The sequence below is a fragment of the Tachysurus vachellii genome, chromosome 10, assembly GCF_030014155.1.
Source record: "Tachysurus vachellii isolate PV-2020 chromosome 10, HZAU_Pvac_v1, whole genome shotgun sequence".
NCBI classification, from domain to species: Eukaryota; Metazoa; Chordata; class Actinopteri; order Siluriformes; family Bagridae; genus Tachysurus; species Tachysurus vachellii.
Genome location: NC_083469.1, coordinates 8,826,191 through 8,841,261, shown reverse-complemented (window position 1 = coordinate 8,841,261; position 15,071 = coordinate 8,826,191). Strand labels below are relative to the sequence as shown.

The 15,071-nt window shown below is 38.8% G+C and overlaps 1 protein-coding gene across 5 annotated transcripts in view; it reads left to right on the top strand.

Moving 5' to 3' along the window:
• daam2 (dishevelled associated activator of morphogenesis 2) overlaps positions 1-15,071 on the top strand; it is a 103,400-nt gene that overhangs the window by 69,791 nt on the left and 18,538 nt on the right. For 4 of the 5 annotated variants that reach the window (XM_060879241.1, XM_060879243.1, XM_060879242.1 and 1 more), the window contains 13 exons: positions 1,264-1,597; positions 3,736-3,846; positions 4,002-4,105; positions 4,205-4,271; positions 4,397-4,514; positions 5,242-5,380; positions 7,247-7,305; positions 8,753-8,937; positions 9,105-9,410; positions 9,640-9,747; positions 11,373-11,402; positions 13,113-13,219; positions 14,694-14,778. In XM_060879241.1, coding sequence (XP_060735224.1) covers positions 1,264-1,597; positions 3,736-3,846; positions 4,002-4,105; positions 4,205-4,271; positions 4,397-4,514; positions 5,242-5,380; positions 7,247-7,305; positions 8,753-8,937; positions 9,105-9,410; positions 9,640-9,747; positions 11,373-11,402; positions 13,113-13,219; positions 14,694-14,778 — 1,753 coding nt within the window. The remainder of the gene's footprint in view (positions 1-1,263; positions 1,598-3,735; positions 3,847-4,001; positions 4,106-4,204; positions 4,272-4,396; positions 4,515-5,241; positions 5,381-7,246; positions 7,306-8,752; positions 8,938-9,104; positions 9,411-9,639; positions 9,748-11,372; positions 11,403-13,112; positions 13,220-14,693; positions 14,779-15,071) is intronic. The other variant, XM_060879245.1, reaches the window with a different exon arrangement.

Genomic DNA, 15,071 nt, shown 5'->3' with positions numbered 1-15,071 from the left:
GTTAAGGGACTTGCTCAAGGGTCCAACAGTGGCAGATTTGGCAGTGCTGGGGCTTGAACCCTGATCCGCCGATCAACAACTCAGGTCTTTAACGCATTGAGACGTGACGTGTGACGTGACATACGGCTAAGTATGGTTACCCATATTTGCCATTTAACCAAAGTACACACACACAGCAGTGAACACACACACACCGTGAACACACACCCGGAGCAGTGGGCAGCCATTTATGCTGCGGTGCCCGGGGAGTTGGGGGGACCGGTGCCTTGCTCAAGGGCACCTCAGTCGTGGCCGGCCCGAGACTCGAACCCACAACCTTAGGGTTAGGAGTCAGACTCTCTAACCATTAGGCCACGACTTGTCGGCACAAGACTAGCGAATCATGGAGCTCTGTGAGCTTGTACATGTAGAAGAGGTCAGATAGTGCTTACCGCTGAATGTGTTCAAGCTGGAAAGGCTTGAGTTGGAGGAAGCATGAGTTAGATTCACACTGGGAAGGAGATGTCATATATGTGTGAGGAAAACTAACTAGTTAGTGGTGATTTTCAAATGACCAAACTGGGAGAAAAAAGGGTTTTTTTTCTAAAGGGCACAACTCATACTGCAACTGATTCCAGGACACATCTCTGATGCTAACATATGATCAGTATTGCATATAAACCATCATCTAGAGCTCTGATACTGGTATTGTATCAAAAATGAGAAAAGAGCGATTTTGCCAGTTTTATCTGGGGGGACTTGTGGATGTGGGGTGTTTTTTATAAAAAAGAAAAAAAAAAAGACAGATCGATGCCAAAGTTGATGATATGCTACGTCTGTATGTATAAACAAGGCATTTGAGAGAGCTGCAATGAAGCAGCCATGTTAACAGTGTGATTAACGTTAATTAGCCTGATTAATGAGCACTGTCATTTCAGCTGCTATGATGAATGAGGTTTAAAGAATTGTTTCATTCATGCTGTTGTGTTTCAGGGTTTGTTTACAGAACGAACAGTTGTAAGTGTGAGATTCTGTGGAAGGCATCTGGGTTACGAGCCTGCCAAGACAGCCAAGGGTAGAGGAGGGTGGAGAAAGAAATGGCAGCTCAGCACAATGTTTTAAACCTTGTTTGATTTTGTTGCTGGTAAAGTTGAACTCTTCTGGCATCAGCACATCACTGACTTTAGATGATTTAGAAGAGGACTTTAGAAGCTTCAGATTGTAAAAAAACATTGGACTTTTTTCTGCTTTGTTGTGATTGTTTGGCTTGTTTGATGTGAACAGGTTTGTGACTCGCTTCATCGAACTGGACGGTCTCACGTGTCTGCTGAACTTCCTGAAGAGCATGGACTTCGAGACGTCAGAGAGCCGCATCCACACTTCCATCATCGGCTGCATCAAAGCGCTGATGAACAACTCGCAGGGCCGAGCGCATGTGCTGGCCCACCCGCAGAGCATCGACACCATCTCCCAGAGCCTGCGGCAGGACAACATCAAGACCAAGGTGGCTGTGCTGGAGATCCTGGGTGCTCTGTGCCTGGTACCTGACGGCCATAAGAAGGTGTTGCAGGCTATGGCGCACTATCAGAAGTACGCTGCTGAGAGGACACGCTTTCAGGTACTGTGATGATTGGTTACAGTTGTATAGGTTTAATTTTAACCCTATTCTAGAAGGAAACCGATCAATTAGTCCCACCAATTATCATGGTAATAGGAAGGTATGTGTCAAGACCCTAGGAACCAAGACCCTCTGATTCAACCCCTAGCTGACCAAATGAACGTCCTCTGAGGGGAAGTGGTAGCTCAGTCTTTAAGATGTTGGACTACTGATCAAAAGGTTGTGAGTTTAAATTCTGCCACTGCTGGGCCCTTGAGCAAGGCCCTGGTCCCTTGAGCAAAGACTGCTTAGTTGTAGGAATGAGATAAATTCACTCTCTATAATGGCGTCTGCAAATGTCTTATTGTCAGATCATAGATTAGCTGAGATGCTTTACATTATTAAAATAAACCTTGTGCTGTCTGTATATTTTGTAGACTGATGCTATTTTAAGTCTATGACATTGTAAACTAATATTGAGATGTATTCATCGATTGAGACAAAGTACAGTCGCTCTGTATAAGGCCGTCTTCCAAACGCAAATGTAAATTAATCTAGTGCATTCTTTTATAAATAATGGAGCTTCAAGCTAGCTGAAATAACTACCTACAGTAATAGCTGGATCCACATACAGACCACAGTACGTTTCAGCCGATTGAACCGAGGACTCAGACATACTGCAGCAGGACCAATCAACCTGCATATGAAACCTGGTACAATTCAGTGACTCCGTCACTAGCGGATTAAGGATTTAAAAAATCAGTCATCTAGAAATCATTTAGTCGAAAATCATGTTAGCCATTTTAGCTCATTCTCTGGACCTTTCTAAACAAGGAAGTTTATTCAATTGTTTGTTGAATACAGTTTGACATTTGAATTAACTTCAGACAAAGCTGAACACAATCTACAACCTACAGTAATTCAACTGGTTGTCATTATTCACCCTCGGCTGGTGTCGACGGCTTGACATATGACTACTTGGATGTTGGTGAAGACCAGCCATAGCTGTTTATTCTTTTTGTCCCAGGTGCTTCAGCTGAGTTTCGCTAAGTCCACATGAAAGGACCAAACTCACAAATCGCCTATAGCTACTTAGAAGCATTGAAAATTGTTTACACACGACACACATTGGATTTTTCCTTATTATTAGAGATCCTAATCTCTGTAATAGCAGACATATTAGAACATATTGATCAATGTACTATGCGATCATACTGGGCATACTGTTTGTGTATAAAAAAAAGAATGTTGTTGAAAGATTAACTGTCAGGACTGAAAAGGAGCTGAGATTTAAAAGCTGGATTTTTCTTTTTTGTGTGTTCCTTTTTAGGGCCATCTTGGCAGTTATAGTGTTTCAAAATATACTTCATACGTGTCTGTAATTTTAACTGTGGCAACCGCTGTGAAGAACAACAGCTACACACACTTTCAAAGGTCATGTTTTATGGACCTTAAATGTATGTAGAGCAATTTGTCATCACCGTCTGTTTGTTCTTGCATTTTTGTCATGCTTGGTGACAAGTAATGTTAGGCTTTGAAAAATTTGTGGATAACGTGGGCTCTATGCCAGTGACCTACTGACTCTTCTGGATGTACAGACAGTACGCCAGTTTAACACAAAAGCAAAAATTAAAAGATAATATATTGCTGTCTGCTGAAACGTAAGTAGGTAAAGGTAAACAGAAATAAATCTCAGCTTAAAGATCTAAAAAACAGGTTTTTCGTCATATATTATCCTGGTTTGAAATATATAATTAGCAAGGAGTTAAATTGCTGTCGTTTTCATAGCGTTAAGTGATTGCTGACAGGTGAGAACAAATATGGCGGAAAGGTCCTTGACTATGGATGACTTTTTTTAAATATATCTTTCCAGACAAAACAAAGAAAACAAACAGCAAAACAAGCCATCACATTTAATATAAGCCAAAAACCTCAGTATAATTTACAGTATAGTAAACAAACAAGGTGGCAGAGATCTGACCTAAAAATGGACCAAGTACTTTTTTGTTGCAAAATGTTTCACTGTGTATTTTGTTTTCAGTTATAGTGGGACTTTTTTCATCGTAAATTACTTTTAAATCTTTTAAATTTAAGCTGTTGCATGAGGCTTGAAACCAGTAGATAAATTACTAGGATTTGATACCATCACTGCCTTTCAGACTCTTCTACACGAGCTGGACAGGAGCACCGGTCGCTACAGGGACGAGGTCAACCTGAAGACCGCCATCATGTCCTTCATCAATGCTGTACTAAATGCAGGACCTGGAGAGGTCAGTTAATCAATAAAACCTTCATGCTAATATTTCTGCACCAAAACATCAATAGCTCTTTTCAACAATCGAACCTCTTGAAGTGCCTCTGTAAACATCACTGTTTGTCAGATCAGTACTGATTAATCAGGTCTTGCTTTGCTTTTTGTGTACAGGACAACCTTGAGTTCCGTCTTCACCTCAGGTACGAGTTCTTAATGTTGGGGATCCAGCCAGTCATCGACAAGCTTCGAGGTCATGAAAACGCAACTCTTGACAGGTCAGAGACTAGGATTTTTTTTTTTTGAAATTCAAAGATTTGTTGCCACCTTGCGACTGAGAGATCATTCGTTTACTCCGTGCACATTCTCTGTTTCAGACATTTGGACTTTTTCGAGATGGTGCGGAATGAAGATGACTGTGAACTAGCCAAACGCTTCGACATAGTAAGTTCCTTGAGCCGTTTCACCTAAAACTGACTGCACAGACTGTACGTGTCTAAAGCATTAAAAGTTTTAACCCATTCTATTTTCTGCTCTAATTGGGGAAATGTATGGGGATTTCCTTTCAGACACACGTGGATACGAAAAGCGCCGGCCAGATGTTTGAGCTGATTAAGAAGAAGCTGAGCCACACAGAAGCCTATCCTCATCTTCTATCAATTCTCCATCACTGCCTGCAGATGCCATGTTAGTGCTCATCAACTAAACCAGGCTTATTTTCCTAGCAGCCCAGGACTGACACTAGCCATTTATATTAATCAGTCCCCCAAAACGTGTTTGACTGAATCTGCTATTTTTTTTTCGGAACGAACGCAAAGTGGTTAATTGTCAATTAAACATTAAGTACAGCTGCCTATACATTTACTTTCGTACAACAAATACCCAACACCACTTTGGCAATTTCGTGCTTCCAACATTTTTGAGAAGAATCACATATGGATGTAATAGTCATGTGCCCACAAACCTTTTGAAATATTGTGCATCTACTAATAAAACGAATTCTGACACTCGGTTTAATAATCTAATAAATCTTTTATTATAATCTGGTGAATAATATTAGATACATTGAACTATGTGTATTTATTTAGCGTGTTTTCTATTTGTATCTTAATTTAAGTAGAATACGAGAAACAGCCTATATTAATCCATGAATGACTTTTGAATTGAGCAGGTGACCAGGTTGTCCAAGTGTGTTAAGCTGTCACTTAATTCTGTAGTCTCACGTATCGAAGAGGAAGCATGTATTAGCGTTGGTTCTCCCAGATTAACGTCTATCCTGCAAGATGGAAGATATAGTTAATAAACATTAGCAGAATTTGTGATATCAATAGTGTCTTAATTATACAGGAACATTTCTCTGTCGTATCTGTTGGCCCTTGCTGTATATTTAACCCCATGTGTTACTGGATTGCAGATAAACGTGGAGCAAGCAGTGTACAGCAGTGGCAGCTCTTAGACCGAATCCTTCAACAGATTGTTTTGCAAGATGACAAAGGGGAAGACCCAGACGTTTCTCCTTTGGACAATTTCAACGTCAGGAACATAATTAGAATGTAAGAGATGAATGTTTTGTGACTATAACCTTGAAAAACTGTAAGGAGTCAGGAGTTCAGCTTCAGTTCTAGTGGAGATCAAAGTGCAGCCTGGCAGCGCATGCTGTTGCAGGAGGAGGAAAGGATTCAAGCTTGACTGAAGAGCACAGTAATGAAAGAAAAGACACTGGCTCATTGAGAGACAGCCAGAGAGAGAGAGAGAGACAGAGAGAGAGAGACAGAGAGAGAGAGACAGAGACGGACAGCCAGAGAGACAGAGACGGACAGCCAGAGAGACAGAGACGGACAGCCAGAGAGACAGAGACAGGATGCACAATAACATAATGTTGTAAATGCCTGAAATCTACAACTTGTATAGACTTCACACACACATCCTTCAAGCTTTATAGACAGCAGTTGATTTTTTTTTTATTCTATTATAAGTAAAGGTTGTGTGTATGTACGGTTCACAATCAACAGTCTGGATTAATTAATTAAATAAAACAAAAGATATTGGGTTTTAGGTCCCTTTTTGAGTTCATACACCTTTTTCACCCTCTCATTCTGATAGTCTTAGCTCCTTGTTTTCTCTTCTGAAGGATCTTCCTTGTCTCTCCCTGTCTTATTCTCTCTCATATCTGTTAAATTATAGTAGATCCCATTTCCTGCTATCCTTCCTGTATGTAGACTTTGCACTGTCATTATTTTCCACTTCTCTCTGTCCATCTTTCTGTCATCCCTCTTTTACTCGTCTTTGCCCTTTTCCAGTCTTTGTGTGTTCAGGCCAAATAGCAGGCATTCGCACGCTTCCATTCTCCATCATCATTAGCGAAGGCAAGCCAAAGTCTATGATTAACATGTTTAGTCTCCAGTGCAAAGGAGAGATTGGAAAACGCTTTAGAGGAGAAGCTTGCCTGCACGTTCGGCTCTCTGCCAGCTCCTACTGAACTGTGTTTATCTAATTTTTACACTATATTACAGTTCTTTCCAGAACAAACATTAACAATAGAGCTGTGAAAGATCTTCTGCTCTCGCTAATAACCATCATTGTTTTTATTAGTCGTAAAAATAGAGAATGCTTTTCTTGGTGTTGGCTGGAAGCTGGAAGCTCTTTACCTTTCGCTTTTAGCAGTTTGTTCAGTTTTAGAAGAGCAGATTTTAGTTCCAAATGAACAACAGTTTAAATCAGAAAGGTAAATAGGCTATTTGCCTCTTTGCAAAGAAGCAACACTCTCGGTTATATACAGATATATAGATATTTTTCTCGATTTTTATTAAACGTGCATATTTTTTCTTTACTTCTCACCTGTATTACTTTCATGAGTTAATTCTCTTCCCTCGTTTCCTTTGTGTTCCTCAGCTACGGAAAGCAGCGCTCATCCAGGTGTTTCATTTTAAACTTGAAACCTTTTTTTTTCCCACCAGAAGGTCTCATAACCCTAATCATGTGCTGAACTAAAACCATCTGTCCAGATACATAACTATTTAATGACTCCTACATATAAAAGTCAACACCTCGTGTTGACAGTCCGTGATAATCGTGTGAGAACCTGTTAACGTTTACAAATTAGTCATTTAATGGCTGTGCTTTTTTTTTTTCTTTCTTTCTTTAATGTATCCATTATTATTTAAACTCAACCTAACTGTCTGTTCCTGTATTTAATGGGATTAAATGGAAATAACTCCTTTCATGTTCATGTTAAAATAAAATCCTTGACTTTGTACATTAACAATTACCTTTACACAACAATAACATAATGAATTGATGAATTAGTGACGTGAAGGTAAGTGAAGCAAATGAAAGCATAAGGACAAAATCTTTCTTCCTAAACTTGATATTTGAGAACAGCAGGCTGATGGGTTTTATTCTTCCTTTTTTGCTGGCAGGCTCGTGAATGAGAACGAGGTGAAACAATGGCGAGACCAGGCCGAGAAATTCAGGAAAGGTTAGTAGATATCTTATGTCTTATGGTTGGGTCTTAATCAACGATCGTTTGAAGACTCCGACAGAGCGGAATTAGTGTTAAATCTGTGGAGAACTTGGAAATTGGGAGCTCTTGGTTGCTTAATTCTACTTAACTACCATCTGTTGTAGAAAGGACATTATATTCTGTACATTTACATTATTTACTGTCAAGTGTTAACCAAATGAGGATAAGGTTCAATTCTGGGTCTGGTTCCTCTCAAGGTTTCTTCCTCATATCATCTCCGGGAGTTTTTCCTTGCTACGGTCACCTCTGGCTTGTTCATTAGGGATAAATATTAAAGATAAATAGTAACTTAATTTTAGATTTTAAACTTTTACAGTTTTATTCGGTTTCCAACCTTCTGTAAAGCTGCTTTGAGACAATGTGAGTTGTTAAACATGCCGTACAATTAAATTGAACTGAATTTAAATAGTAGTTTCTTGTTGCACACACCATACAGTAAGTAATAATTTCCAGTTTATTAGGTACACCCTTGCTTGTACCAACACCATCTGTCTGAGTTATCACTAAGTGGTGGTCCGGTCAATATAATAATGATAAATTGTACTTACAATTTAGATTTCTGAATCTTTTTATTTAAATGACTCTTTCATCTATTGATTTAAAGGACTCTTCTTCATTTAGAATCTGATCGGATCTGATGACCACTTGATTTATAGATTTCTTCATACCACACTAATGAAATCTTTTTTAGTCAGAAGACGAACCATTTCCTATAACGCTGGTTATAGGTTAATGTTAAGGCACTTGTTTTAATAAGCTATCGTTTCTTCAGTAACAGCTATTGGATACTCTACATAAATGGGTCAAAAAAAAGCATGTGAAATTTGATTATGGTGAACTTTTCCATGAAGAGTTTATTCAGTATATTTGGATGGAGTCTCTTGTGTCAGAGCTTCATGACGGTTAGCGGTAAATCTGTAACTTGAAATTTTTTGGTAACAACTATCCCAATTGTTCTCTTATTATTATTAGTAGTAGTAGTAGTAGTTGTAGTAGTAGTAGTAATTGGTATAATTATTTCTTTATTGTTTATTTAATTTATTTATTAGAGACTGTTTATGCTGCTAGAACAAAGTGATAACAGGAAGTTGTTTCAAAATGTTCCTAATTATTACACGTCAGTCTCTGGTAATAAAAAAAATGTTAGTATTGAGGAATAGAGGAAGAAAACATTTCGGCATTGATGCCGATCTCTCGTCGACTATTTTCCTATAGCAGCACACCCAGTCATATTTTATTTCTTACTCATTTTCATATTTCTTCCTTTCTATACTTTTTCATTTAGTGTTTTTTTTTCATATTGATTGTTTATATTTCTATATTAAAATGGTAAAAAAAAAAAAATGTGCTAATTAACTTTCTTTTACTGACTGCGTTTGTATGTATGTATCTATTCGTGTAGAACATGCAGAACTCATGGCTCGACTTGAGAGGAAGGAGAGGGAGTGTGAGATCAAAACACAAGAGAAAGAAGACATGATGAAAACTCTGAACAAGATGAAGGACAAGCTACAGAGAGAAGGAGTAGAACTGCGCTCTGCCAGGGAACAAGTTTTAGATCTGTCTTCTCGGATTAATGATTTTTCTGTGAGTAACTTTCTAAACTGGAACAGGAGCTCAGTGGTGGTTGTTGAGTATTAGTGAGTGGTGGTTGTTGAGTGTTAGTTTTTTATCATCAGAGGGCCACTGATGCACCCTTAAATCTCTGATATATTACACTGACACGTTGCCTTACCATTTTTTTTTTTATTCAGAATGGAAGTACGGTGTCATTCCCTCCACCTCCTCCTCCACCCGGAGGTCCGATGCCTCCTCCTCCTCCTCCAATGATGACTGGTTTCCCTCCACCTCCTCCTCCACTCCCATTCTGCCCAGCCCCTCCTCCACCACCACCTCCTCCAGGGGCGCCGCCTCCACCTCCTGGAGCTCCACCCATTTTCTCCGGCGCACCAGTCCCACTAGCGCCCGCTACCTTCAGCAGCGGCACGAGTCTGCGCAACAAAAGCATCCCACAGCCATCACACCCACTCAAGTCTTTTAACTGGGCCAAGCTGGGCGAGGTGAGCACTTCATGGCACTTTAATGACTAAACAAACCAAAAAGCTCACTTAAACGTCATGAATCAGCTTAAAATAAATAGCACGGTTGGACAGTGTTGGACAAACATTGCGTCATGCTTTGGCTTTGTCTAATAAAGAAATATTTTAAAATGACAAACAATTTACAGTCATTATTTTTGAGTTATGAATTCCTCCACCCTCATAATGACTCATTCCTTGTTTTTAACAGAACAAGATCACGGGTACCATCTGGCACGACATCGATGACCTGCGGGCATTCAAAGTCCTTGACCTGAAAGATATCGAGAAAATGTTTTCGGCTTATCAGAGGCAACAAGTACAGAGAATTTGAATACTATATTTGTGTTAATAATAATTTGAAATAGTGTTGATAACTGTGTCGTATTTTGATTTGAGTGTTAGAAAGAGATCTACAGTAGGATCATGTAAAAGCTTTGCCCTTTTAAAGTCCTGTTTGTGTGGCAGCCTGGGAAAACCCTTTACTTGCTTAAAATGTGATATTTTCTGCTAGAAACATAGTTCTGATATTATTAGGTTAATATGATATGATAATATTAGTTTTTTTTATTCATCTCAACAAAAAATGAGATTATTTTAATGAATCATTACCTCCAAATCTGGAAAAGAAAGAAAATCTCTGATGCAGTGCGGAAGCATAACAGACATTTTGACAGCAAGCATAGCATCTGATTACAAACAGACCTGAATGATTCCATACAATTATCTGTATGAGGAAATCACCTTTTATGCTACATTCACACATACCGTGATTTTTTTTATCTCTGTAAGTCTCCAATTGCTATGCTATGAAGGTGTTCCTGCTACTGGTTGCCATGGTAATAATGTTTATCACTGGGTGGAGCAGCTAGCATTAAACTTGACAAGAAATCAGTTTTCATCTGTCTTCACTCCAACTAGTCGTCGCTGCACCATGTTGATTCGTATTTGCATAACGTCAAACATTACAGAACTTTATCGTAATTCTGGACACATACTGTACACATCTAGTCTATATACATAACGGTTGCTGTCGCCCATGTGCTCGGAAGTCATCTTTATTGTAAATAAATGATAGAATAGAATATAGAAGCTTTTATTTTGTCACATATACATTACAGCACAGAGAAATTCTTTCTTTGCATATTCTATCTTTTGGAGGTTGGGGTCAGAACACAGGGTCAGCATAGTCAGGATAAGGGCCTTGTTTATGGGCCCAACAGTGGCAGCTTGGCAGTGCTGGAGCTTGAACCCCGATCCTCTGAGCCTTGACCACTTAAGCCACCACTGTCCTTAAGCAATCTCTGGTTGCTTTTTTTGCTATGAGTCACTGTATGTGTGAAACTGAATCTTTACCCGACATGATCTTTGCAGGAAGATATCCAAAATAAAATGAAGTCATTTTGGTTATATATCGTTATGCTTCCTGACATTTGAGGTATCTCTATAAGTTATAGGCATAAAATAAATGGCTTGTTTTTGTTTGTTTTTTTGGCTTCTTGCCAGAATTCAGTCACAGTGACATACGCTGGGTTTTCCCCGACTACCACACATTTACAGCAGCTGTTCGTTGCTGAATGGCTTGTTGTGTTCACCCTGATAAAGAGCTTAAGCATGGAGTAGAATCTGTAGCGCTTTCATTGTGCTAACTGACCATGCCAGCAACAGAGACCATGACAACACCATTTCCAGTTCAGATACATTATATTGACTTATATGGCTATATAGTTGAATTACTCTTACAGTGCCAATAGTGAGAGGCTGTGGCTCTGTGTGTGTGCGTGTGTGTGTGTGTGTGTGTGCGTGTGTGTGTAGCTGTATCTGCAGCCCAGCTCTGGCTGAGCCTTTTTTCTGTAGTTCTGCTGCTTGTGACACTAATCACTGCATGTCTTCCAATGTTTTTTTTTTTTCCTTCTGTGCTGCTCTCTCCATCTGCCTGACCAGGAGCTGCTCACTAACCAATCCTTCAAACAGGTGAGTCTTTAGTTTGTGTAGTCTGCCTTTGGCTTTGTGCCTTCTCCCACAATCTGCTGCCAGCCACACGGCCTTCACACCACTTTAAACTCGACTTAAAGCTGCTTTCTTAGTTTGAAGGTTTATCAGTTACCTTAACTGTGCTTAAGTTAAAGGTGAAGTCAGCAGCAAGCGTTACAGAAACATGTACGATATTATGATTTTTTTTGCTGACTTACTTGTGTATGAATCCCAGTAGTGTTGCTGTAGGTTTTAGGGGGCACCATAGTGGCATTAGAAGTATAGAGGATATGGTCAATATGATTGAGTATTTTATATCAAAAGATTACGATAAACTATTTTTAGGCTACTTTTTCTGTAGATTAGATCGGCAGATTATTTTTATACATTTTTAAAGTTTCAGCATTAGTTTGTGGTAAGAAGCAAAATAATCTGTCAATAGTATCAGAAACTATAAAGCTTAAAAACCCCAAAATGGGCTTAATAATCTTATTATTTTGATAATCACACACAATCTTAATAATCTTATCATAAGAAATAGTAGAAATGGATTTAAGACATCATTTGCTAAGATGTCATTTTTTCTGCAGTCTCCTGAATCTGTGATCTTTAAATCTTATTCATATTTAAGAAAAATAACGTTAATTTTTGCTCAGAATATGCTCAAAGGCACTACTCCAGTTATCTGGGGATTTATTAAGGAGAAAATACAAACGATGTGGACCACCAGCATCCAAACAGACAGACCAAGAATTCCTCTCCTAAGTGTCTGAAATGTTAAACATGCTTGTGAGTTCTAAACATCACAGTTTGTGTTACTTACTTGTGCCAAAAATCAGACCTTTAATCACCGGTTTAACAGCTTTGCTTAGTCATATAATGCTGGATTTTTTTTAAATGTTCCCACTGCATTTTAACTGTGATGGCTAAAAAAGTTCTTTCCTCATTCATTCCTCATCTCTCCTACATTTCTAGCTTTAATCACTTCAGTAAAAGTCCATAAGCTCAGTATTTCCTGAAGGTTACTTTTCTGCTGTCCGGCCCATCTACCGAGTTGGTAGTGAGTGATGTTTTGGCGAAGGCTAAAAGTGAGTAGGAGTACTCTTCTGACCTCACGCCAAACCCAAATCCCATCAGCCACAGCCATGGAAGCATTGAGCCTTATTTGGACGCCCGTCCAGCGGTTGTTGAATCATTCTTGTACTTGCGTACAGAGCAGAGGAAAAGCTTTCACCCATAAATAGCTCACTGTACTTTAAACATCCTCACCTCAGCAGCCTCCGTCACACGGTCCTCACTTAACCGTCTGCTCCGAATCCTGGAGCTGTTTCCTGTCTATCTAGTGTTTTATGGAAAGTTATGGATTTCATCTCTGTTTTGTTACAGCTTCCTCTGTTTATTGAATTCAGCACAAGGATTTTTACATTCACTGCAGTGATGTGGCTTGAGAGTCACTGTGGTACATTTGCTGGTGGTGGTGGTGGTAGAGTTCAGGGTGAAAGCAGCTTCTGGGTTTAGGGTCATAAGATTCAGGAGGTGAAGCCGTTTATAACAGATATTCTGTGCAATTTGCAATCTGTACGGAAAAAGTTTTTTTTTTTCCAAATGACACCATCCAATTCTTATTTAAATCTAGATATTAGATTATAATATAAGATGTTATCCTGCTCCTAAAATATTCTGTGTTCCATGTTTTCTTGCTCTCTGCAGAAGGAGACCGGCTCCATGGATGACTTGTATCTAAGCACAAGGAAAGTGAAGGAGCTGTCTGTCATCGACGGGCGGCGTGCACAGAACTGTGTTATCTTACTCTCAAAGTATGTACTTAATCATGACGCGGCAACGTTTTCAAATATGCCTGAAGGAACACAAGGAATATGACTCGCATTCATACACACAGCTCCTAACTTTAATACACAAACAACAAACAATGCTAATAAATTCACAGCAGTGAAGTAGCTGCTTCTGATGTTTCTTTAATGCACAGAGGAGCAATCACAAATTTGTGAAATATAATAAATAATTGTACAAAGTTGGTTTAACCCTTTTTAACAGTACGCTTGTATCCCGTTTCGCCAGCAGAACGGATATCGACATATCCGGACATTTTCGGTCAGGATAAACAAGTGAATTATTTTATGTCCGATATGAAATTAGTCGGTACACTGTTGGTTTTTAGAGTGAAATGTGTTTTTCTCTCTGTCGGAATAACATTACACAGAATTTTAGTGTTTGACGTTAACACCTTCAAATTATAGGTGCTTATGAACAACCATTGTTTTTATTTTTTTGGAACTTTTCCATGAATATATTACCTGTAGCAGGCTAGATAAATTCAGAAATGCTTATGAACGGTTATGAAGTCATTCAATGCTGATCATGAACACAACAAAACAGGTCGCTGGTAAGATATAATGCACTGGGAGTAACTTCACCCGTATGTGGGCACAAAAATAGCTGTCATGGCAAATAGTGCTTAATTTTGTAAAACGCTTACAAGTTCTTAAGAAAAGTTTTACAAAATTAAGCACTATTTGCCATGACAGCTATTTTTGTGCCCACATACGGGTGAAGTTACTCCCAGTGCATTATATCTTACCAGCGACCTGTTTTGTTGTGTTCATGATCAGCATTGAATGACTTCATAACTTCTTGTTCTCCCCAAAACATTGGACGTTTACATTAAATCTTAACCATTTAATGGAACATTAAATGGTTAAGATTTAATGTAAACGTCCAATGTTTTGGGGAGAACAAGAAATGTTAACCTTGGTCCTGTATATTGACTTGGAAATCACTTTGGTGCTTGGATTCGCCATGAAATATATATATATATATATACATTTTAAGAGAGTCTATCAGATGGATCCATCAGCTTTGTGCCAGATATGGGGTTTTTATTATGTGTTTATTTGTGTATCTATAGATAAGTTAGCTTGACATTAAAAAGTGTTGCTTGTACAGTATTACAGCATTTTTAGATTTGGAAGGTAGGATTAGTTCAAATTTAAAATAATAAAGATAAATAAATGAATAGCCGATTTTTTTTCTTCTTTTCGTTCTTTTAAAAGAGATCAGCTCAAACTGTCCCATGGGGGCAGGTAACAATGTGATGAGGCCATGACTAAGCACTCAGTAGCTATTGATCAAAGCTTACAAAGCACCACATCCATTAACCCGAACTCACTATTGTGTGTAAGGCCATGTGAACATTAACTTAATGATTCCCTGTATGACTTATTTGTCATAATTTCTGATCATTTTTTTTTATTTATCTTTTTGCCTGTACAGGTTGAAAATGAGCAATGAGGAGATCAAGAGAGCCATTCTGGAAATGGACGAGAGAGAGGAGCTGGCTAAAGATATGCTAGAACAGGTACTAAATTCAAGATTATTATGTTATGTACTGTATACGGTTATATTCAGTCGACAACTTGCGGTGAAGTAAAAACCCGGTCACGCCTTCTATGCATATAAAAATAAGCAAGAAGAAGCAGCTACCAAGAACGGTTAAGATAGAGAGCCCTTGCCAAATCAAATATGAGGATCAGAAACCAGATTTCCATACCGGATCCGTCAAGGCTTGTTTCACCAACGACTGCCACAGGTGCTTTTCTCAGACACTTGCTGAAACAAGCTATGTTGTATGGCTTGGAGATGATGATCATG